At 44.3% G+C, this 25147-nt stretch overlaps 1 protein-coding gene across 7 annotated transcripts in view; it reads right to left on the bottom strand.

Moving 5' to 3' along the window:
- The window catches only part of raraa (retinoic acid receptor, alpha a), a 148718-nt gene that overhangs the window by 80061 nt on the left and 43510 nt on the right, over positions 1-25147 (bottom strand). For all 7 annotated transcript variants that reach the window (XM_084342661.1, XM_084342663.1, XM_084342665.1 and 4 more), the window contains one exon: positions 1642-2455. In XM_084342661.1, the coding sequence (XP_084198787.1) occupies positions 1642-1795 (154 nt within the window). In that variant the 5' untranslated portion in view covers positions 1796-2455. The remainder of the gene's footprint in view (positions 1-1641; positions 2456-25147) is intronic.

Below are 25147 nucleotides of genomic sequence, written 5' to 3'. Positions count from 1 at the left end.
GCCCTGATGCACACGCACACACACACATGCAGATATTCGGAAACACACACACTTGCAACAGCGTAAAAAGAGGAATCTGACTCGGCGAGGTGGGGTATCTGGTATTGGGGAAGTGGGAGTGACTGGGCTGGCCACTAACTGTTCTTCACTTCCCTCTACGCCGGCTGCCAACGCAAACTCCAGCAGATAGAAAGTCAATACGCTGACCCCCTCTGAACCTGTGAGTGAGGCCGTGCTCTGACAGGCCTTGTCCACACCAATACACACACACTGACTGGACATCTGCACCAGCGGCCTTATTTCTCTAGTTCATATTTCTGCTGCTGCCACAGCCATTTAATTGATTATCTAGCTGTTTGTCGATGCTCCTCAGTCTGCTGTGCGATCCGGGGATTGTGCGAGGATTAAATTTAACTGAGTTTTAAAGCACTTTTGGGGTTTTGATTTGCAGTCAGTGGTGGAGAATTTACTCACAATTATTCAACTTCTTTAGAGGGCAATGTTTCACTTTATGCTCCACTGCATACAGTATGTCAGCTGTGGTTGCTAATTAACATTTTACATTCGCTGCAGAGTGCTGAAATAAATTTTCTGGACTCCTTGGAGTCGTCGTTTCTTAAAATAAACGAAAAACCCGCCAGTGCAGTGAGATCATTCTAACTGCTTTCCAATACAAATTAATGTCAGTGTTTGTGTGAAATTCAGATTCAGTGTGTAACTTAGGAGGTGTCATATTTTGCTTGATTTTAGTGCTGCAAACTGTCTTTCAAGATGCTGAAATTCACCTCCAGAATCCTTTAGATTAGTTGACTTCACATAAAGATTTTCTTACAACATCAAAATTATGCTTAAAGGTTCATTCATCAGTTTGAATGAATCAAATTAATATTCTAAAAGCACCCACTGTACATATTGCAGTATTTATGAATCTGTCACTTTCATAGAAAGGAACTTTAAAAATGACTTTTGAGGTCAGGCTCTGAATACTCGTTCCACCACTGTTTCTTGTTGAACAGATGTCCTTGTGTAAAATTCAATACACTAGAGAACAACTTCTCTTTCCTTACGAAAAAGTACTTTTCACCTAGTTTGACTTAAATTTGATAGCTTGTATGAAGCAGTCTAAGCATGAAGCTTGGCTCCGATGGTAGCTTTTGTAACATTTATTTTGGGAGCGCTTGCCAAATTTGTGTTCCCCAAATAAACAATGCTCTTTTTTGGCTGTCCTGCCTCACTTTCTTGTGATCTACCCTGACATTTCCGTGTGTGTGTGAGCAGATGTGTGTGGGCTTGTAAATTAAGGACAGTGCTGGAGGCGATGTGGGTGTGTGGGAATGTGTGTGTGGTTTGCTGATCTCTGTTTACCAACACACACATCTTTCAAATAAGAATGATCTAAACAGGATGAGATGAAAGAGTCCTTTTTTACCAGCAGACTCGCAGGCACAAGCGTATGTACACACACACAGCAGGGGAGCTACACAGGAAACAGTGCGCTGCAGCTGCGCAGGTAAACCAGGACACACACAAAGGAAAGTAAATCTTCCTCTGCCCGCCTCCTGTCACTCAGCAACCAACCTGCACAATAGCCAAAGCATGGCACAGTCCCAAATCAGAGCGAGTTTACTTAAGTTTACTTACTGGCTGGTGAGGGGGTGCTGTACCCGCTGATGGGCAGTCCTGGCAGGGACGGAGGCGACAGGCTCCCCAACATGTGGGGGAAGAAGTAGGAGTAGGTGGGCATGGGGAAGCCGTTGAGGTGGGGGCCCGGCACCGGGTTGCCCTTCCCAGCCATGACGGCTCAAGTCCACCTCCAGTCACAAACAGACCTCACTGAAAAACCACCTTAACACGATCTTAAGAAAAGAGGAGTCAGTGTGGAATCCTGGACTGATTTAATCCCCCATAGGGACACTGCATGAGTGGATATTCCAAAAGACTGCCGGGCAAAGTTTATAGAAATAAAAATCTCCTTATGATTTGGAAACTTGAATGCCGGCGTCCTTAAAGTGGCTGTCACCAAGACAAAAATCCAGTTTAGTGAATGTGTGTTGAAGGTTGAGTTACTGAGGAAACAAAGATTAAAAGAAAGTATAAAAGAGGACCGTGGAGTGTTTTATCCTTCCTTTCTCTGGTATTGTGAAACAAGCTGAAAGGCCTTATTTGCGGGAGGCGTTGGGAAGGCTGTAAACTCGCATGGCCATTCCTTATCTCCGAGATGAAAGGGGGGCGAAAGAGACAGGAGGCAAGTTGAGTCAGGAACAGGTTTACTTTGATGACTGCAGTCAGGAGTGGCGATAGTGGTGATAGGGGTGCTAGTGGTTGCGATGCTTCCAAGGAAGCGTAGATTCACTCTTTCACTGCAGAGCACTGCACGGGAATGCACGGATCACATGATGCCAGGACAAAGCTCTGCTCCTTCGACGGGCCTCCTCTTTGCAGGAATAGACTCTGCCTGAGAGAGAGGGAGAGAGAGAGAGAGAGAGAGAGAGAGAGATATCCATTTAGTGCTTCAATGGTAAGGTAAAGAGATCGTTTCCTTTTGTACTCTAGTGCTCCAGCAAAGCAGTTCCTTTCTTTTGACACTAATTAATGGTAATGTCTCATCTGAAATGTTACAAAAACACCCCCTCTGCCTTAATTATCTAATGGAGTGTTAAAACTGTGAAGAGAGCAGTGGGTGTGTGATGTCTCCTTGCAGCTTTGTGCGCTCGTACGCACGCTCATTAACAGTGACAGACTACAAATACTGTGGGAGACGAGCCAAAACATAAATGAAGGGAGCGAACACGAAAGAAAACTTTGCTAATTACACCAGTTGCAGAAGCCAGAGGTGAGACCCAAGGCGCCGATGCGGGACCACTGGAGATTTCTGCTGCCGAGTTTTATTCCAAATTAAGAGCACGACATGTGCTAACAGACCTGTAACCGCTGCTGAAAGCGTGAGCACACACTGACAATTACACACCATGATACACAGTTATCATAAAATGGTACACCAGCACCAAAATAAATACAAGAGTCCAAAACAGCTTGTCATAACATGAGCAGAAATTATTTTTTACTGTAATGAGCCTTTTATGAGTCATTGGACGTAATGCACGGCAGTAAAAGTAAAATCGCTGCAACACACACACACACAGACACACACACACATAGACAGACTGCACTTAAAAAGCAGGAGGAATGTGTCTTTGCATGAACAGTGTTGCTCAGGAATGTGGCACTATTGCATGAATCACAGCAGGACATCATGGATGAACTCCTGTAAAGGGAGAGGGGTCAAGTCAGACATGTTTGTGCGCCTGTTCCCACTTGAACGATGTACATAAAGCATCAGGGTATGACAGCTGAGGCGACATGCGGGCAGGGCGGCTCATGTGCTCATCTCCAAAACTCTTCACCTCACACCATAACAATCTAGACAGATAAGCAGCACTACAGGTATGAGGAACAATATGCAGTTTTGATTTTGTGCCGAACTGTCCCTTTAATAGCAGAATGCTATTGTCAGTGACTCCATAGTGGTTTGTGTGTGTGTGACTGTACACCTACATGTGGAAAATATGAGTAATTATTTATGACAATTTGAGTGAGTCAGCAAACTAGAGTATGTTTGTCTGTGTGGTTGTGTGAGTGTGTGTAGGGTAGTGGATATGACGCTCTGATATGTCTCTTTATCAGACGGAGAGCTGATTTTATGGGCTCGGTCTTCTATTAGCCGTCTTATTTTTATTGATCGTTGCCGAAGTGCTCTCTAGTCACCCAGTCTCAGGGAGCTGGTGTGTGTGGTGGTCAGTGGTTGAGGGCCGGAGGGTGCGTTTCTATTAGGCCGAAAGCTTTAACAGCGTTTTTTTAAAGCCCATGGGAGTTGGATATGGTTTCATTTGCTCTTTAAGCCCCTCTCTACCCTGAGTAGCCACCTATTAAACTAAGAGAGAGTTAAGAGTTAAGAAAGCATACTAACAATGGCCTGCAAGGTAATATTTCTGATTCCATAATACAGAGTACCATACAACCATTACCATTATGAAATGCAACCTTGATATACTCTATATTGCACATTGTTGCTATCGTGTAAAATGCATCAGCGTTGTCAAACATACACACTAAAGTGATGTAAAGCCATATAGAATTTAATGCAACACCCAGAGGCTACAGATGCTGAGCTGGTTCTTTCAATGAGGAACTACAACTCACTGCGACACAACGGCCACTTCCTTCAGTATTATCATTACAGTCTAGTGTGGGCACCATAAGAGGCCGTTCGGAATGATAAGCAACATCAAACACGGACATAGAGCACTTATATCCGTAGCAACTTTTCTGTGGCGCACCCACACCCCCTGATGACACAGTAAACACACTGGGATATTGTTGTTTAGTTGAAAGGAAGTGGCTGCAACACAACCAAGCTTTGCTTTCGAGCTGCACGATTTTGTAAAAAAAATTGCGTTGATGCCAGATTGCTTGTTATTTTACCAGATATTACCATCGTGATTAGAGGGAATGAACATTTTTGCATCACAATTTTCATTTTCACAGCAAAAGAAAAACTATTAAAATCATGATGATGTGTTGGATCTGTAGGAGTCTGAACTTAAAAAACATCTCAAGCATCTCTGTCGCACAACAGTACTTCGTTATAATGCTGATTTGTCACACATTTTACCTTTATGAAAACATGCATTTGGATATTGAACTTCAACATATTGCAATTTCGATGATATTTCGATTGAAATTGATTGTTGAATTTCTTCTCCGAAACTACATCATGCCCACAAGTGTTGTTTTATTTGTCCTATTAAACATAGCTGATTGTCTTTGCCTTAGAAATTTAAAAGATAACAATATATTGACAATTGAATCACTCAAAAAACCCTAATGTCGGTACGATACTAGTTCAAATTAAATATTTGTTTCCGAAGCTGAGAGCAGACCAACACTTTCTGGTGCATGTCTGACTAATGCAGCTGAAGCATTTTAAACACATTATACAATCAGGATAACCCACTCAAAAGCCACAAGCGAGTGTGGACAGAAGCAGCAGGTAACTGAGCACCTTGTAATCCCTCTGTCGGCGGTAGGGACAAAAACAAACACACACAATCAGCGGCACAAAGATCAGACACACAGACCGGTAAATGAGAAAATCAAGGCACAACGGAGGGCCGTATTATCTGCTGTGAAAACTGCACGCACAACGCCAAGCACAGTGAAGCTGCTGACGTGCACTCCCTCCTGTCAATGTACACAAACCAATCACAGTTCTCACAAACAGCTGCACTCGGTTCCTACATACGACAGGGTAGGTAGTACCTGAAATCCTCAAGTATGTCCTACAAGGAAAGCCATAATTGTCTTTTAGTCTTTGTCTCCTCGTGCACACATCTCTATTCTCTTACACCACACACACAAACGCACACACACACACACACACACACACACACACACACACACACACACACACACACACACACACACACACACACACACACTAATCTCCCCTCCATTCCCCCGTCAGGGTGCTCTCGAATCTCGGGTGCCTCCCGTCGTATGATGTATGTGTTCTATATGACGCGGCTGACACACAAGGTCGTTGATATGGAGGAGAATAAAGGGGAGCAGTTGTGTGCATAATGCAGCACGGTTGCTGGTCTTTATTGTGGTATAGATGTGCTCGGGCGCCGACAAGACAGGCCTCACACAAACATGCATAAGTAAAGCTGAGGATGATAAGACATAGAGGGAAAACAAGCGTAACAAACAGGAAAGCGAACTGTATTCCAGTGTGTACGCATAAAAAATTAACTCACATACTTGCACACTACACTTAGACCTATACAACCCTAACATGGATGACTGTAGTCTACAAACAGAAAAAGGATAGCGTAGTCTATAGAAGTGGGTAGGGACCCTGGGGCTTGGAATTGGGCTATTAACGTTAGTCTTTTCAAGGAGTTTCTAACAATTCCTCCGCAGCTGCCATTTGTGCACCCTTGTCTATCTCTTTATCTTTATATAGCTAGCCTATATATGCAAACATACTCAAGAGCACGCTGGCAAGGGTGCTGTATGGATGGAGGCTCCTGAGGGAATGTAAAAATCACTTATGGACAGTGGGGGGGAATAAACAAACAATCCAGGTCACTTGGTCTTAACTCCGTGTATAACAGGCAGAGAGAAGGAAGGGGTCAGAAGTCACGGGTTGCAAGAGACTGTTATCGGCTGTGACAGCAATTGCTGAATAAATAATCAGAAAAAGCAAATGGCAGCGTGAGGTCAGGACGGACAACTCGGATAACAGAGCTGCAGGGGACGGAGAATGCAACGTATGACACACAGGGAGACATGAATAGAACGAGATGCGCGTTTATACAAACACACACACACACACAGTTCAAAAAGGTCACCAAGAGGAAATGAAACAAACACCGCTTGAGATGATGACACACAAGTATGAACACATGCACGCACACACCTACATCTATCATCTATATCTCTCCTGATGACCAATTATCCGCAACGCGAAGACTGCTGGTGCTACACATCTCTGTGACAAGAGCAGCTGGCAGTCGGTGGCAGCAGCACCACACTTCAATGTGTTACTAATGCTATGGAGGTCAGTGGAGTAAGCCACATGGCTGTGTTAAAGCGTCCCTCATCTAATATGTGTCTTTCAGCTGTCAATAAGAGTAGTTTAGTAATAATTCACAAGGAAATATTATGGCTTTGTAACTAAACCTACACGCTACAGTGAACTGATCATGATGACATTGTTCAATGATATGTAGTTGAGCTTACACCAGCCTGAGGTAACAAATATTGAAGTAATAAACACAGTATCAAGTCAATTGCTATCATGTTGTTATATGATACCTGCTCCTTTATGACTGTTGTTCCTTTCCTGTGGGCATATCATTTTAATATCACCCATGTGTTGCACCTGCTGTTTAAAATGACACACACACTGCTTCACACACACTCGCGCTTGTAATTGTCTTTGGTGTTTCCGCTGTGATAACAGAGTAGCTCACCGTTTAAGGTTGAGAGACAGGGGGACTTAGAATTTCTCTATAATGGCCTAAACATAAAACCCGCACAGATTTGTACAAAAATCTCTCCACAGGCTGCGAGCTCAGAGTGGATGTCGCTCTTTAACAGCACAGAGTGGGCTCCGGCTCCAGCCTGCGAGGCTTTGCAGCGTTACACATAATGGAAGTCGCTCAAGCACGATGCACTGAAATTTTTATGAGGACAGCAGTGTGGGTGGATGTATACGTCAGAAGTGAGATGTGACTTTGGGGGGGGGGGGGGGGGGGTGAGTGTGCTTCTGTGCACGCATGAGTGTGCACAAAAGCACATTTAAGAGCATGGGTGTGTATTGTTGTACATGCAGCCGTGCACGTGCATGAGACAAATACGAGTGTGCGTATCAACAAGTGTCTGAGCTCTTGGTTGTTCTGTGCGGTCGCGCGTGCGAGCCTGTGTGCTTGTTAATGTATGCCCAAGTCATGTCCTGAATCACATTTGCATGTCATCCTAAAGCCCTGGGGGAGTGTCCTACAATATACTGCATTTACTGTACATTACTAGCTCAGATGGGATGGGTTTTGCATACGGAGTAACCACATATGCGTGAGTGTGGAAGGGCTGCGGGTGGAGGCAGAGAGGAACACTTTGACAAGTCACTAACACAGGACACCAGCTGAGAGATGTGCCAGAAAGGGTCACGCAAGGCTAGGGAGAGGTTTTGGAATCAAAGAAGGTCATTAATAGTTTGTACACCTTCACCTTAGATTATCTTCTTACTCAAAGAAGGTGGAGATATATTAAAGCAAAGCAAAGCTGGAAGAATATTCTTCACTTATAGAATCTATTTTACTGCAGAATAAATGAGCAGCATTTAATGATGTACTTTGATGGGGGTTTTTTATGATTTAAACTAAGGTTCAAACCTGATCTAGGAACACTGTTGCATGTAATCCCCCTCTTACTTTTGAGTTTTTCTTTAAATTCGATAGCACTTAGACAAAAGGCCCCGATCACACTGAGACCTGTCGCTACAGACGTGGCCGCTTGAAAAAGACAACATGAGAGAGTAATGGATGCCAGGCCATAGGAAAACAATGGTCTTGCTGTGGACATGATTCTAGCAATGCGTGTCTGTGTGATTGGCTGCTGATAGATAAATCCATGCAAAAACTGTGATGCATTTACATTCAGTCAGTCACAGGGTGGCGAGTGAACGTGAACTGCCTTACTGTGAGTCAACCACTCCTTAGACCTTAGTAAAGAATGGACTAAAAGCAATTATATCCAACTGTTTGTCGAATAAAAACAGGTTTCTAGCTGCTTCAATTCACTTTATCTCTACAGTATTATGCAACAAGGATTACACTGTATGGATTATTTCTTAATTCCTTACTTATATATAACAAACTATAAAAGATGTTCAACATTCTTCCAACTTGCTGACCCAACCATACTTCCACCTCAGTGCTCCTTCCACCTGTGCAGCTTCAGATTGGTATCGAGCTCAGGGCACTGCGGCTGCGAGAGCAGGAGGTGGAAGCTACTTCTCAATGACAGCCAGAAAGTGTGGCGCAAGAAGGCTAAAGGGTGCTAAGTGCACATCCCAGGGCGGTGAGAATCCTCTGCCGTTTTGCCAAGGACCCCTGTGGGGTGAATCCACTTGTCAGTGAAGCAGGCGGGGTGACATTTCTGCCTCACCTCAGAAAGGTCAGCCTTTAATTATCTCAAATGCCAGCAAGCACTGCACCTGCAAAAAATAAACCCAGGGATGAGCTGTGCCTGTGTGTGTGCGTATGCGTGTGTGGGTGTGTGTGTGTGAGTGTGTGTGTGTGTGTCGGGGTAAGATGGTAGCCTTCTTCCTTCACACATAATGAGCTCTACTGTGGCTGTCCGTGCAGAACTGGACCATCTGCCCACCTGCATGCATGCATGCATATGTACCCATAAACACACATTCACAGCCAAACCCTGACAGATGCACACCCGCACACTAACCGTGCCAACCAAAGTCAATAAAATTACAGTCACACGCCAACCCGCCCTTTAAATAAAGAGTATCAGATGAAGACAGCTAAATCCCGGGAACATCAGCAGCTTCTAGGAACGTCTGTGTAAAAATAGGCTGCTGACAGTATAGGTAGACAGATTACAGATCTATAGATAGAAGAGTAGCATTGGCCTGTGCTTCTGTGAATGTAGGTCAGCTATGTGAGGCACCAAAACTTGAGAAACACCAATCAGGAAAGGAGAGGGGTGCTCTTGTGAAGATGACGCGTTCAGCAAGCCAAATTATTTCCGGTCAGAGTGCAGTCGGTGACAAAACTCGGGGCATATCTGGCAGAGCGTGACACGCGGTGTTTGCTTTTCAGCTACTCACTGTAGCTATTCAGCTCGGTCAATATTTGCAGGGGGCTATGGTAACAGAGAGCTCCCACACCCGCATAAACACACCAGCCTGTACACTTAACACTCGGCCTCACACATGCACAAAAACCAACACTCTGCCCAGAAAGTCCCACTCGCGCTCAAAGGAGGTCGGGAGAGACAAAGGGCCATAGATCATCTGCGAGGACGGCGTGCGGCGAGCTCCTTGTGTCCAGGTTTTTCCGGCATTTTTCTCTCGCTCAGAGAAAACATGGAGGGCCGGTCCCTATTGTTTACACAGCTGGCTCCATGGAAAGGATTGCTTAATATGAAATATGAAGAGAGTGGAGAGGTTGGAGGGAGAGAGCTAGGGAAGAAAAGAGGGAAGGGAGCCAAGTGAGAGGGGTGGCGGTGGGAGGTGGGAGGTGGGAGGTAGGGGGGGTGTAGCAGGCCATCGCCAGAAAGCGAATTATAAACGAGACGTGCTCCAGATTGGGGGACATAGGAAGTGAGCAATAGAGATACAAGGAGAGGTGGCAAAAAAAACAGGGAAGGAAACAATACAGTAAGGAGGAGAAAGCAATATGGCAACGCTAAATCTGGAAGAGCACACACAGAAGGTCCAAGGAGACGAAAGCAAAGTGAGAGCAAACAGAACACGGAGCAGAAAGCCCTGAGGTTTCCTGGTGGTGAGGGAGTCATGCCTCCTGCGGTCTGGGGTCTGTAGTGCATGTTATTCTTTCCCAACAGTTACACACGCCGCTTCCACCCGTACAGTTACTGCCTCACCAACCCTCTGGTGCTGTCCTTGCAATCCCTTCTTTTCCTCAGCTCTTCCACCTAACACCTTTAACACTTTATCTGACTAAACCTCAGGCTATGAAGTTTCTTTGAAATGTTACTTGGATTTGTTCGAAAAGAAAATATGTGCTTTCTCACAAAGGAACAGAGGAAATGGGGACAACTATTGACAGTATCAAAGTAAAGGCTGTTCTCTTTCAGGGGAAGGGAGCCAAGATTCTCTATAGAAAACACATACAGCAAAACAATATTACATAACAAATACTATGCAAATATTATTATTATAATTTGTGTCCTCTATATGAAAATTACCTGAGTATGAGCTGGGCATGTTATCATCATGATCCAGAGATGAATGTATGTTGTTTTTTTGTACTATGGAAATTCCTCTGTGTCCTTAATAAAGTCATTACCTACTTTATCTATAAAGTAGGTCTAGGCGCAATAATAATACAGTGAAAGTATCAAAACACTCAATTCATGGAGAAATTCACACAGCCTGTAACCAGAACTGTGTCTTCAAACAAGCCGTCAGAACATCCGTAAGCTTGTGATGTCACAGCTTTGCAAACCACTCACAGAGCTGATGCAACAAATACGATGGGCGGTGCCTGCTCAGACCTGTGAGAGCTGTCCAATGAGAGCAGACTAGGCTTTTCAGGAGGGGAGTCTTAAAGAGACAGGCACTAAAACAGAGTGTTCAGACAGAGGGTGAATAGAGGTGCTGCGGCAATAATAATAATAATAATAATAGTAATAATAATGTGTTTTCCTCAACATTAAAGCATGTAAACCTATTCTATTAGACACTCAAAACCAGAATGTAAGTAAGAACCACTATTGTACCACTATTGAGTTATCGTAACGTTTTTTGTGATGTCTTGAAAGAAAATATATTGTGAGCAGCACTCTCTTTCATTACTGAATATTGTTTATTTCAATGCTGGAATCCATTCAACATTGTAACTCATAGTGAAGGCCATTGGTAAATAGGAGATTGAAGTAGTTACAACTGTAAAATGTAAAGATAAGAGTCTACTTGTCTACTGGCTGACAATACAATACGTCCTCCACCGAATCTCTCAATGACTAAAGTATTATACAAGAGAGAAGAGCTGAGCGTGTGTGTGTGTGTGTGTGTGTGTGTGTGTGTGCGTGTGTGTGTGTGGGAGTGGGGTGGCTCCCTCAGTCTACCTCCAACCCTGTTCCAGTTAGCGGGAGAGGCCCAGCACAAATGAAGTCCATATTTCTAAGCAGGACTCCAACAGACTCAACACACCCCACCCGCTGACACACACATGCTGACACACTCATGCAGACTATCTAGAGTTAAAACACTTAAGCTGTCATATTCCATATGCATAAACATAGATGACTGCGTGCACCTTTACCAAGACATTTACATCACTCTCTATTCTCATAAGGGAACAGAACACAGCTGGCTCAAGAGGATGTTTCATTTTTCCTGTGTGTGTGTGTGCGTGTGTGTGTGTGTGTGTGTGTGTGTGTGTGTGTGTGTGTGTGTGTGTGTGTGTCAGCATGTGTCTTTTGTGTGTGCCTATGACTGTGTCACCTTCGTGTACCTATCCAGGATATCAGGCTAACAATGTTATGCGAAACACTTCGGCACATTTCAACACAGAAGATCCGATGACACGAGAGCTAATGACGCACTAAAGCGCGGGGCCCCTTCCTGTTTATGCCGCCACTCGCCCGCTGGAGGATCAAACAAGATCTGCTCCTCGAAGCGGGTGTTCCCCTCTTAAAAGGGACAGTCTGCGGTTCCTCCAGGCAACTCAGTACCAGCATATGTAAACAAACAGCACTGTCATAGAAAATACATTATAATTCAACACTAATAGTTTATTTGAGCTGTAAGCAAATCTTGATCATTGTATTTAGATTTAATTGAAGTGCATTAGTTTCTGTACGCACATTTCCCTCTGCACTTGTGTGTGACTGCTATTCTGTGGTGTTTACACGTGAACCTGTGTGTGCTTCAGCATTGACTGTGGAACTGTGAATACACTGGTATGAAGTATTTTCGTGAAACAAAAAGGCTGTTAGACTCACCGCGCTAAATGTCAATGTATTTCCAACAGGCTTGTAACCATCTTGTCAGCACAAGGATAACTTTGATTACTTGAATGATCTACCGTAGTGTGTAACTCTGTGTATATCTGTATATTCACAGGGCTACCATGGGTTCTACTGTAAGTAGGCCAAGGATGCACACTTATGTGGCCCTTTTGTCCAAGCATGGCCTTCAAAATCCTACTTCCTCATGTTTGTGAAGAAAAATATGTTAATAAATGCAGTTTAGAGCAGCAGTGAAGCAATGAAGGAGTGGATTCAGCGGTACACATTTTGGCTTTGTTGTCTCTGTAAAACGTTATAATAACCATAATTAATGAATGATTAATTTATAGTTATTTCACTGACAACCCGTAAACATAATGCCTCCTGCCATGGCTATCGCTTGCACGGAGGCATAAAAACGTTATTGGCCTGACAGTGCTTTCTGCCAACTGCCTTTTGGAGCCACCAATGCAAAAAGATGCCTAATGTCTAGACACACAGTCAGCAAATTTGATTCACAATTAGTCTAATCGATCGTTTTTGCTAAACACAATTTCCATTTTCACTGAAAAAATGATTAAAATCAAGATGATGTGACATTTGTTGGGGTCTGTACCAAACAAAAATGTCGTCTTGCACATAATGTCTGCGGGTATACGTACATAGATGATCTTCCTTATACAAATCTTAACTCCTGAGCCATGTCATAGTAAAATGACAATAAAGCTCAACCTTAATCCTTGAACGTAGAGATTATAGAATTACTTTTTGTTTTGTAGAATAACAGAGTTGTACTGGTCTCCTTGAAAAAAGAATTTTAGCAGTAATACAATGCAGGTACAATAGCGTCTACAGTTTATAAGCACTGAGTTGGATATAATCAGTCACTTTAAATGAACACTGCATCACCGACTGTAAACTTTCAGGGTAGAGGCTCTAGTGCCCAGAGACCACTTCTCATTGGTGTTTGCATGTATGGGAATGTGAATCAGAAATGATCCTCCCCACATATCAATATGAGATGAAATGTACGTGTCAACTGGTTGCCGTTGTGCCTGATCGGCAGATCTCCACCAGTGTGGACACACGTCAGACAACAGCATCACGGAGCCCTGCTGCCTGTCCTGGTGCTGTCTGCATTAAACGCCTCTGAGCAAACTAGGCTTCACGCTGCATGTCACTTTCCCCCGGAGGGAAAAATGCATGTTTCCATACATGGCCGACCAGTGCCGTCAGCAAAACAAGCAAGCCAACAGGGGTAGTATGTGGGGCACATCACTAGGAGCGTCGCCTACTAGCTGCGTGTATGTGTGTGTATTCATGTGTGTTTGTGTTTACATGAAACAGTGGGGAGGAGGCAAGGGTTTGTAGGTCAGGGCAGGCAGACACAGTTGAATACTACCGAGTTGTGGTCAGCATGCTATGACCTCTCTAGGACACACACGCATAGGCCAACGTACATCGCGTGTGTGTGTATGTTTGTGAGATTCAGTTGCCTGACAATGCCCCGAGGTCATTGCACGAATCCTAAAGCTGCTAGATTAGGATCATACATTAGACACACACACTATATATAAATATAAATCCGCTTGACATCTGGGTTCATGCGAATAAAAAGTATAAAACGTAAAAACAGCTTATTCAGCTTATAAATACATTCATCCTGCTTAGGAACCGGGTTCATGACCAGAATGACCTTAAAAGATGAGCCTGTGTGTGTCTTCAATTAAGAAAACAAGAGAAAGAGAGAATTTGATAGAAATAAAGGGAAAGATGGTGGAAAAACAAGAAAAAGAAGAGCCACAGCGAGGTTGTGATACTCATCCTATCCACTGAATCTGCCCTCCATATTCTCTCTCTTCCTCGTACATACTCTCTCTCAGGCACACACACTAACACACATCCACTCAGGGAACAAACATCAAGCATATTCCTGCCTCTCTTCTCTTGCCTGCTCTCCAGGAGTCATAAAACTCACATTTAAAAATGCATGGGCTCCATAAGCTGCCAGGCCTATCTATTAACTGTGTTATAGTGTAGCTGGCTATAGCTGCTGACGGCAGTCAGGGAATGCTGCTTTCCATTAGGGGAGGGAAACAGAGGAGGGGGAGGAGAGGGGATGAGGGATGAGGAATGAGGGGAAAGACAGAATTTACTCATTTTTCTTTTTCCCATGGCACTGCAATCTGATGCCTGCACGTTTGGGCATGTGGGAGAGGGGGGAGGCAGTGACTTCAACATGTAAGCCTGCATAAGTATAAATATATAACTGTACCAATGCGTGTGTGTGTGCGGTTTGCGCACGTGTGTGTGTGAGTCTGCGGCTGAGGCGAAAAGTAATTGATTCGAGTGTTTCTGGGAGATTTTCTCCGGTGTCCTTAGGCGCTCACCAGATGACTATTGATTGGTTAATTGATTGATTGGCATCTGGCCGACAGTGAGTCAACAACATCATCACTCTTCATATGGACCCAGGCGCGCGCACACACACACACACACACACACACACACACACACACACAAACCTCTATCCTCTACCAGTCTTGCTTATCATGAATCCTTTACAACATTTAAATACGTGCTGCTAGTTGTTGAGCTGCAGTTTTAAGACGAAGCTTTGGACAGAATTTATCCCCCTACGGATCTCTAAATGACCAACTACTTTTAAAAACTTAAGGGGTACCATGTAGTTTTGGAGAATAAATTCAAACTCAGATTTTTTATATTTACAATATTAATGAGGTAATAATAGAAAATCAGATATACTGACTTTTTCCATAAGTGAATAAACAAGCTGTTCTCAGGGGAAAATAAGGTCCCCAGAACACTGTTAGAAGCTAGAAAAGTGGCAGGGTCCGCCAAATATAAACAAAGTAAAACAGTATGAAACTGTGTTGTCATTTAAGGTCAGTTTGTTTATTCACTTTATGCGGTCATGAAAATAAAGGGAGTTTGTTTATTTAGTTTGTTTAGACATAATAATCAGTCAATGACGACCTTTCTCCTGATAAAAAACAATGTTTATACATTTAGACGCAGGAAAAGAATTGTTCTAGGGCTGTCCTGAATACCATTTTGGAGGATTTGGAGCTTCAGTGAGAATTTCCTGCTAATATTTTCCACACAGTATACTTTCCTCTTGTGGTCATCATTTATTTATATACTTTACTATCTGTTACTGTAATTGTGAGTCTAATGAGAGACAAGGACAGAAGGAGAAGACATCAACCACTGTCCATTCCATCCCTGCCTCCAAAGCCTCAAAAGTCAACCTGAAGAGAAAGCATTGAGCTGTTGTGTGCACGCCTGTCATAGCATCATGCGCGCTTGCATTTGTGCACATGGAGCACGAATGCTCCCTTCAAGGATGGGTTTTCTGTTTTTGGATGCTGTTCTCTTTGCTCATATCAAGTAACCAGGGCAGGTTTTTATGTGCACAGACAGACAAGCTTCATTTCCAATACAAGGTCTTGTTCCTTATAAAAAGAAAAACACAAAAACACAAGACAAAGCATTAGAACATGAGTTTGGAAGGTGATTACCATGGCAACATTAAAAGCTTGGAAGCATTCAGGTCGGCCCTATTTTTTCCCTCTCAAATGTTGGGTGTATCTGCTCATTTTAACTTCATTCTGTGCTACCATTTTCAAACTGCAATGTAGCTGTTTCCTCCATCGTTTTCCAACAAAGCTGTCTGCCAATCTTTGCTAGCTTCCACTTTCCTCATTAGATATAATGGAGGCGCAAAAAAAAAACCCACCACACTGGGACCATCATAACAACTAAAAATAAAATGCGACTGTTTACCATGAAGACAGAAAATGGCTTTATCTGACTGTTTTCATTAAACTGTGCAACCCTCCTCACCTAAGCGTCCTTGAGCGAGACACTAAACATCAACCTGCACTTGATACGAGCATCTGCTTAATGTCTTTGAATTAAAATGTAAATGAGGTTTTGGATGGTTTGGGTGATCTTCAACATGCCAGTGTGCATTTCTTCTTGATGGCGTTTTTTTTTCCTCTCCTCAGCCCCACCTCTCTGTGTAAGTCAAACACAGACCATGAAAATTAATGAGAAGGCACGTAAAGCAGTGGTGACACTCAGGAACAAGGCTCGTGTCCCTTTAATGGACCATATAGACAATGTCTGTGGTATTTCAATTAACAGACAATGGGATGACATGAAATAATGACATATAGGACGAGTTGAGTGGCACGTGAGAATGAGGTGGTTACGGCAGCACCTATCCCTTTAATGGACCATCGTGGTGGAGCGGAGACAATAGGAGTTAATAGGAAATGTAAAATTATGATGTAGCCCCTGTCTAAAGGGGTGAGTGACACCTGGGAGTGAAGCTGTTACATCTTAATGCACTGCTGCCACCGGGATGAATCAGCTCCGCATACGGGGGGTGGAGATCATCTGAAGGCCGCTAATAGCAGCCGCTGTCAGTCCCACATTAACCTTGAGAACAGCCAGGGGACTGTGTTAGCCCTGCTGACCTCTCTTTTTCACACACACGTAAGCACACACAATTCCCCGTTATGTCCACATGTATGACTGAAGGGTGACTCTGTGTGTGTGTGTGTGTGTGTGTGTGTGTGTGTGTGTGTGTGTGAGTGTGTGCGTGCGTGCATGTGCGCACATGTCTGACCCTCTTCCTGTGTCTTATAAGCACCATCAGTAGGATTAAATCAGTCCATCACAGGCTGCTGTAATACCATATAAGCTGTCTGTGCTGAAGTGAAATCACCTAAACCTTTCTGTTGCCCCCAGGGTTAGGGTCCATGTAGACCAATAATGGCACTCCCTAAGCTAATTTTGTGTAAACAGATGTGTACACGCATGTGCTCTGAATGGAACAAACCAAGCCACATTTGTTTGTATATGTAAGTTTGATGAAATAGATACAGCACAATTGACATATGTAAAAAAACACAAGTGAAAATCTTAATGTATTCCATCCAATCTGCATCATGTTCATCTCGAAAACAACATACACTTCCTGCTTTTCCATTCGTTTTCTAAGGCTGACCCGAATGCTTTGAAGCTTCAAACGTTGCCATGGTAAGCGACACAGATCAGTTTTTGATGCCGTTGGTGGGTGTTTTCCCAAATAACCCAGTATTAGAATTTTATCATTACTCATTATACATCACATTAATTATCATTAGTTATTCTTATACAAGGAGGTTTAAGTTTAGTGGTTTTGTGCATCACAGCATTATCTAAAGTCACCAGCAACACGACACGTGACTGTGTGACAGTCAGGCTCGCAAGTTACATTGCTAGCAAGGTGTTCACACGTCTGGAATACCTCTAAAATTTGTAAAGATGACCCCAGAAAGTCGAGTGCCAGATATGACAAAGGAAACTGGCATATCACAAATCTAGTAGGAGTTTGGCTAATCACCTGAGAGCTGTTAAGTAATAGCTTAGCCGTCTTGGCTGATGTTAGCTGAGTGCGACCTGAAAAATATAAAAATCACTCCCATCTAAAATTTGACAGCGTCAAAAACGGGGTGGGGGGTGGGGTATCGGCTGTCTTCTCTCAAAGCTATGGTTATTATATCGGTCTGGTATCAAGCAACCAGAAACATGTTCCTGCTACTCACGTCTATAGGACATACATAAAACAAATGAATTCCCCTGTATAACAAACTGCCAAAATGCCAAACAAATGGGAACAAAGTCGACCTGGACATTTTCAAAAACGCAGAGCAATAAGCATAACTCTGGTGAAAGCTGGTTGTGTTTTGCTGTTTGGCCTCACTGAGGATCGTGTGTTGAGGCATGACTAGGCAGGCCGATGCCCATGTGTTTTCAGTCAACTTTCACTGGCAGCAGGAAAAACACACAACGTGGAAGATAGAGTGAGAGAGGATTAGAGAGACAGAGAATGAGCAGGAAAACAAAGAAGAAGCGTTTTTTAAATAAAACTGTTGGAATGGCTCCCCGGGAACGAGTGAAAGCATGATCAAACACAGCGCTGACCTAATTTTCTGCCACCCATCGCAGAGAAGCGGGGAGGAGAGAGATCTACGAAGATCGACAGTGGAGAAAACCGACTGGAATCGGGGAGGCCAACGTTTGCTGAAACAACTGCTGCTGTTGTTTTTGTGAAGAAGTCTCTTTCCATAAGTGTGGCCTTCTTTCTATAACCCCTATGGTCCATGGACAGACCTAATTGCCAACCCCTGTCTTCTACTTCACCATCGGGCTCCCTTCGCACACACCGGGTCTATGACGGTGCAAAAAGCTTTTAAAGGGCTAACATTTGTGCTTGAGTGGCCAGAACATTGTGTGCAGTGCTGCCTCTGCCTGCCGCTGTGTTCACTCCGCTCAGTGCCGCTGCGACTGGACTGAGGGGATATTTTTAGAAAGCCGTTGACAATTTCGCGTCCCCAAACGGGTGTAATCGTATTATGCTTGAGGTGCTAAAAGCCTTGAGTTTGGGTAAGCGCGTCACTGGAGGAAAAACGGGCTGTGACACACGAGCACTGTTCCCGGTGAAATCTCGAAGCAAGAAGCTTAGTAGCACAGAGGGAGGAGTAGTTAAAGAGAGGCGTACATGCAACATATGAGGGAGAACAGAACCGTAAGGAGGTAGCGATGCAAGCGAAGTGGAGTATTAGGTTTGCGGTGGTGGCTCAGGTTGGAGGCTCGATCGGTCTGACAGCGTTTGGTATCGGCAGCTCTGAAGGCTCAAGCCGGCCACGGTGATGATAGATGAAAGACTGAACTTTAATCAGAATGGCGCCTGGAGCGTTTTCAGGGAGGTAAACAGGTTAATCAGTCAAGCCCTCCTTCCATCCTCCCTCTCATTCTCCCCTACTCTTTCCTCGACACATGACCACTTCTGACACTGGCATGCCATTCGTCTCTTTCCCATCAGCACCTCGCCTTGCACCTTCCCCCCTCCGCCACACGGCCTGCATTTTTCCCCCCACCCTGCATCGCATCTCCGCAACCAGTCAGAGGAACACACGAACCCTCCCTTCCTCTGCAGCCCATACTATACGCCACGATCACATGAAGGGGGACATCAAAGCGCTCCGTCAGCCCGTTTAATATCTCACAGCATCAGCCACCATAAAACTATGAGGTGGGAGGAGAGCATTCAAGCAAACAGAGGCTATTCATATGCTCTTGGTTTCTTGCATTATTGCCTCGCCACTAGCCTGTATCATGGGAGGAAGATAATCACAAGGAAGCAGATAATCAAAGCGATCGCACCACATCCTTAAAAAACCTTCAAATAAATCGTTATGAAATCAAATCCAGTGGGGCAAAGGCAGGAGAGAAAATAGTACAGTGAGCAGCCAAGCATTATCCATTGTTCCTGCTGTCCCAAGAGCTTATTTATTAAAATGGCCCTGTCTTACTGCCTCTCCAAGAAACAGCTCGGCCTGCATAAACACTTGTGCAACAGGCTGAACAGTGCCAAATTACTGCATGCCTGACCACCGGACATTTTAAAACAAGCTACAACTGTAAAAAGGAAACCAGGACCTAAGAATTCCCACGAGTTCCCAGTCAAAGCCACATTCTGTGTTTCCGTCATCTGCCTCAAACGTATAAAAACCTCCTCCTCTCTCTAACTCTCTCAGCGAGAAAAATAAACAATCAACTCTAACAAACCACTTTGGCCGGCCGGGTGTGAACCTCACAAAGCTTTAACAGCTCCTGTGGAGAGAGGCCGCATCCAATCTGAAATTACCCACACCAGCTCCTCGACCACACTGCGTTTAGGCAGTTGTCGGCGCTCAAGGAGCGAGATTATATTGTGTTGTCTGGGATCCCGACCACAGACTTTGGTGAGCAATCAACAAGGGCCGCCTCTGGCCAAGATAAACTTCACAGGCGGTTGCCACTCATTTACGGGCCGGGCTGCATCGTTCCTGTTGTGCATCGGACTGGTCGCCTCGCTAGTTTTCTCTCTAGCCTTGGTTGGAGCGCAGACTGGGTTTTTGAATAAAAAGCTCTTCTTATTCACATTTGTCCAGGATATTGCAAGAGGACACTGGTTGTGCAATATGAGTTGGGAAACACACTTTACAGGAGGCCTTGAAGGGGAACAGAGGAGAGAATGCTTAGTAGGGGACTGTGTACACGCTTTATGCTGGGAGCTCTCCAACTGTATTGGTGTTATTACCTCCCACTACCCACCTCCGCCTTTTAGTCATAGAGAGAATACAGGATGTTCGCTTGTTTAATGATGTGAGCATCCGTAGCTGTAGTTTGAACTATATACACAAGCACCTCAGAGGGAAAAAAATGCTAATGAAGCTATTAATGATAGATCAGTGCATAACTCAATGTGGCAGCAAGGGAGGAGGAGGACAAGTTCAGCACCATCTTCTTCACAAAAAAAAAAAAAAAAAACACGAGTCGAGTGCTGTGTGGGAGTTAAGAGAAAGGGAGAAAAAGTGCCAGAAGACAGTCGCTCTGTTGTTGGGGAATGCGTGCTGGATAGCTGGCTAACACACATACATACCCACTCACAGGGACGAGCACCGGGACCGTAAAGTTGTGACAAAATGCACACACTCCTATACAGTACATATACACACTCCTAAGGCCAGAAATCCCATGTGAGTGGACGCCATTACAACCATTCTCAGGGGATTTTATAACATTCGGAATATCAAATGAAACATACAGTACTGTGGTCTTCTATTAGAGTTGCCCAGCCCCTCCGCCACTAGCTGCTCTTGTTTTTTTCCCCAAGGCCACTCTTCACTTCCCTGCATTTAGTGCTCGTACAATTTCTTTTCTCTGTTTTTGTGCCTCTCTCTCTTAAGGGAGTGGTGGTCGGAGGAAGTTGGGGATTTGGTACGGGCACACATTTGCTCATGCGTGACTTATGAAACCGCAGTTTCCTGTGCCTCATACAAACTCACATACATACAGTACACACCCACGCAGGCAGGAATCTACATTGATTTTATTGTGACGATTTGCTGCAGAGCACTCATTATTCAGTGCTTCACTAACAAAGCCTCTTGCGATACAATTGCTCTTCACTTCGCCTCCGTGATAATAAAGTGAGTTTCTACAAACCATTTAAAACTTTAAGAACAGAAAGGTTTGCAACACCAGAGATGGCGGTTGTATGACACATATGTATGACCAGGAAAGTTATCAGCCAATTGCGTTGTTGCATGGATGGAAGTGCACAGTTGTGAGATTTGTGACAGTTTCAACCGATTTGGTGCGGCTGTAAGTGGACTTCATATAAGCATGGAAGAGGAGGATATTGTGCTTATGTACAGGATTACCAAGAAAGGTGACGTTATTCAAACATTAGGCATTAAACTTGCATTGTTTAAAGGTGCACTATGTAGTTTTGGGAAATACATTTTAATCAGAAGTAAAAATTTTATGCCTAAACAAACTAAATAAACAAACTGTTTTCATGACTGAATAAACAGGACAACAAAGTTTCATACTTTGTTTGTATTTGGCGGACCCTGCCAACTTTCTAGCTTCAAACAGTGTTCTGTGGACATTATTTTCCTCTGAGAACAGCTTGTATATTCAGCCCAGGGGAAAAAATAAATATTTACGAGTTTACATTATTACCTCAATATTGTAAATGCTAAAATTCTGAGTTTGAATTACTTCTCAAAATTATAACCTGTGGTGAAAAGCTGTTTTAAACCTTATTTTGGGGCAAAATCACCATACACAAGCAATTTTTATCACATTTGACTGGTCATTCCATACATGCAGTTTTTATGTCTCGCCGACCATTGACAGTGACGTTCTGGCTCTTTCCCCATTCATTTAGATAGGGACCTAGTCTTGTTAGCCTGAAATAACTGCCCGGGAGCGTTGCCAAGATGGCTGACAAGCGGCAAGCCCTGCCTAAAAGGACTTTAGTGTAACTTACTGGAATTTGTTATACTGAAAATCAGTTTGACAAATAAAATGGAATAATATAGAGTCTGCCAGTGGGACATGGTGCAGGACACTGACACGCATATTCGCCATATATCCTGAAAAGTGGCCTGGAAATCTCCACGGCCTAATAACGCATGGCAGACGGAGCCTGTCATAGTGGCAGGCCAGCTGAAAGTGATTTGGTGGGATGAAGAGAAAAAGCAGGAGAGGCACAGAGAGAGAAAGAGAAAACAGACAGAGGAACACAAGGTGCTCGTAGGAGACAGTCATCAGCCTTGTCGTCCCGTCTCTCTATAGATCTGACTGAATTTGTCCTGACAGCACAGAAGCGACTCAGACAACACCTCCCGATCTGTCTGCACACAAACACACATCTCCTACAGGAAAGGCCAAGACAGAGGAGGGAGAGAGCAAATGAGGGTGTGAGTGAAAGTGAATAACCTACTAGATGAAGTTAAGTAGGGACAGGAACTGACTCAAGAGTGCCTGAGAGAAACTATAAAACAGTGAAAGAGGGAATAAAAAGGGAGAGACAGCAGATGAGGGACAAATTGATTTTTGTTAAGAGGCAGAGCGAGCGGTGGGCATGAAAAATGAAGCGATGGAAACGCAGGAGAGCATGAACAATGATGAGAAAATGGGGGACAGCCTGAATGAGGGAGAGTGAAATAGATAAAGAAAAGAAAGAGGGAAAGGAGGAGAGGATGTGATGAAGGGAGACAGAGAGAAAGACACTCCTTGTCAAAAAAACAGCGGACGAGAACGTGAACACAGAAGAGAGGAAGACAAAGGATGAATGAAGACGGAGAGAGTGAGGGAAGATGAGAGGACGCCTTATTTTCCTCCATCTCAATTTGCACAAAACTTTCATTACCACCAATTTGGGCCGGGAGCCGTAGGCTGGACCATTAGGCGAGCCCGGCATCAATCAGCCTAATCTCCCTCCCAGGCTGCTAAATTACAGCGCCCAGTTGCTTATTAAAATTTGTCGCCCGTCTCCCAACACCCGGCCCTGCTGGAGATTAGACAGGGGCCCCCAGACAAATCTGTTCCAGAGACGACGAAGTAGAAGAAGAAGAAGAGGAAGAGGAGGGGGAGAAAGAGGGAAGGAAGGAAGTACAGGGACAGTAGGAGGGGAAAAAAGAGAAATGTGCTTGCTGAGACAGAGCGGATCAGAGTGGGGGGACGATCATCTGGTTTGATTTATACACTCCTGTAGATCTGGCGTGCACACACACAAACACACACACACCCTCTCTGCATCTCTACACACACTCATACATCCCAATACATCCCGTATACACCCGCCGACACATGCCCCCCAAATGCAGTTTTCCAATCCTGTCAACACCCCCAACACACACACACACGCGCTGGTGTTGAGAATGCAGGGTTTTGCGACGCCTCCCGTTGCACACTCAATCAAACCGGCGGCCAGATAAGACGCATGATGAATGGCGTAATTGAAGGCGGCAGCAGGGTAATGCTGCATCGCTCCGGGTTTGGCGGGGGGGAGTGAAGAAGAAGAGTGGCGAGTGGGTGATTAGCCTGCAGGATTTATTGTTATTGCTGTCTTATTAAAAAATACTAAGACTGTCTGCCTCGCCTACTGTACCACACCTCCAGCGACGGAGCATATAGGAGGGATGAGCACACAGCGGGGTTTGCACCTATATGAAGTGAGGGTGGGGGGAATGATTTGAAGTCTGCTCATATCGCAGAAATGCGGCTCAGCTACACATGAAGGTTGCAGCGGGGAGATGCATGATATTGTACACACACGAGGAAAAGAAACCCACACATTAATTCACACCCTGGGATTTCTCTCCCTCTTTGTCGCCTCTTCTCAGGAAGGAGGGGTGACACTTCTCTTAAGCGTCAAAAGCAATTCAGAGGAGAGAGAAAAAGAGTCCGTGGAGTGACGGGGCTGTGTGTTCGCCTGTAGGTCAGTGGGTAAAGGAGGGAAACGAGGCAATTCTACTTCAGGCTGCTGTGCACTCAACAGATCAAACACTTCCCTTTCACATATCACAAGCTGGCAAAGGTCTTTGACAGGAGTGAGCCAGATAGTGTACTTAACAGCCTCGAGCCACACTGAGGCCGGTCGCTCCGTATGCTGAGAGAGCAGAGGGATTTCTGATTTGCTGCAGTCTTAATGGATCCTGACTTGTGGCACATGAAGAGATGATTTCAATTAGTGAGGCTCAGGACGTTATTGTCAAGACACTCTATTACCCCCTTTTGATCAGAGCAAACCAAGCGCTAGTTCTGGGCTGGTGCTGGTGCTGGAGTTGGTCTTAAGAACCAGTTTGCTTTTTCATGGGGATGAGAGCCACTGTAGAGTCACAACATTCAGTTACTGTATATGTCTCCAATTTCCCAGCAGTGCTAGGATCAACTATCCTTACAAGTGTTGCTCCTGGCTTTGCATGCCTAATTTGGCATTCAAACACGACTGATCCTCGGACAGATACTCTAGACTTGCTCTGTTTTTTTTTTTTGTTTTTTTTTTTTTACAAATGGTGGTCATAAAGGATATTGTGGTCATTGGTAACGATATCCCTGCCCACGGCATTAGCTTTTCTTCATGCCACTCAGTAATCTGGTTGAGAGCCAGTTCTTTGGCTGTCAAAACGCAAAGAAGTGGTTCTTTGAGAGTAGATGCTGGCTCCAAACCAGCGCCTGAACTGTCTTGGTCGAAAAGGAGTATATTGCACATTTTTAAAACATCTTGAAGAACCAATTTTACCCGCCTCCCTACATCACGTCAGATTTTCATTTTCATTTCATTTTCAATTTCATTTTCATGAAGCCACTCTACTTCACGACTATATCAAACTACATCTTTTGTTGTGATTTACCTTGAGCAGAAGAAATTACAAAAGCTCAGCTTGGTGAAGTGAATCAGTAACTCAAATTAATGATACCTCTTGCAAATAGAGCAGTTTTAAATGTGAAG

This window comes from Pagrus pagrus, assembly GCF_965226575.1.
Source record: "Pagrus pagrus genome assembly, chromosome: 21".
In the NCBI taxonomy this organism is placed as follows: Eukaryota; Metazoa; Chordata; class Actinopteri; order Spariformes; family Sparidae; genus Pagrus; species Pagrus pagrus.
Note: the sequence above shows the minus strand (reverse complement) of the source record. Positions and strands in the feature narration are given on the sequence as shown.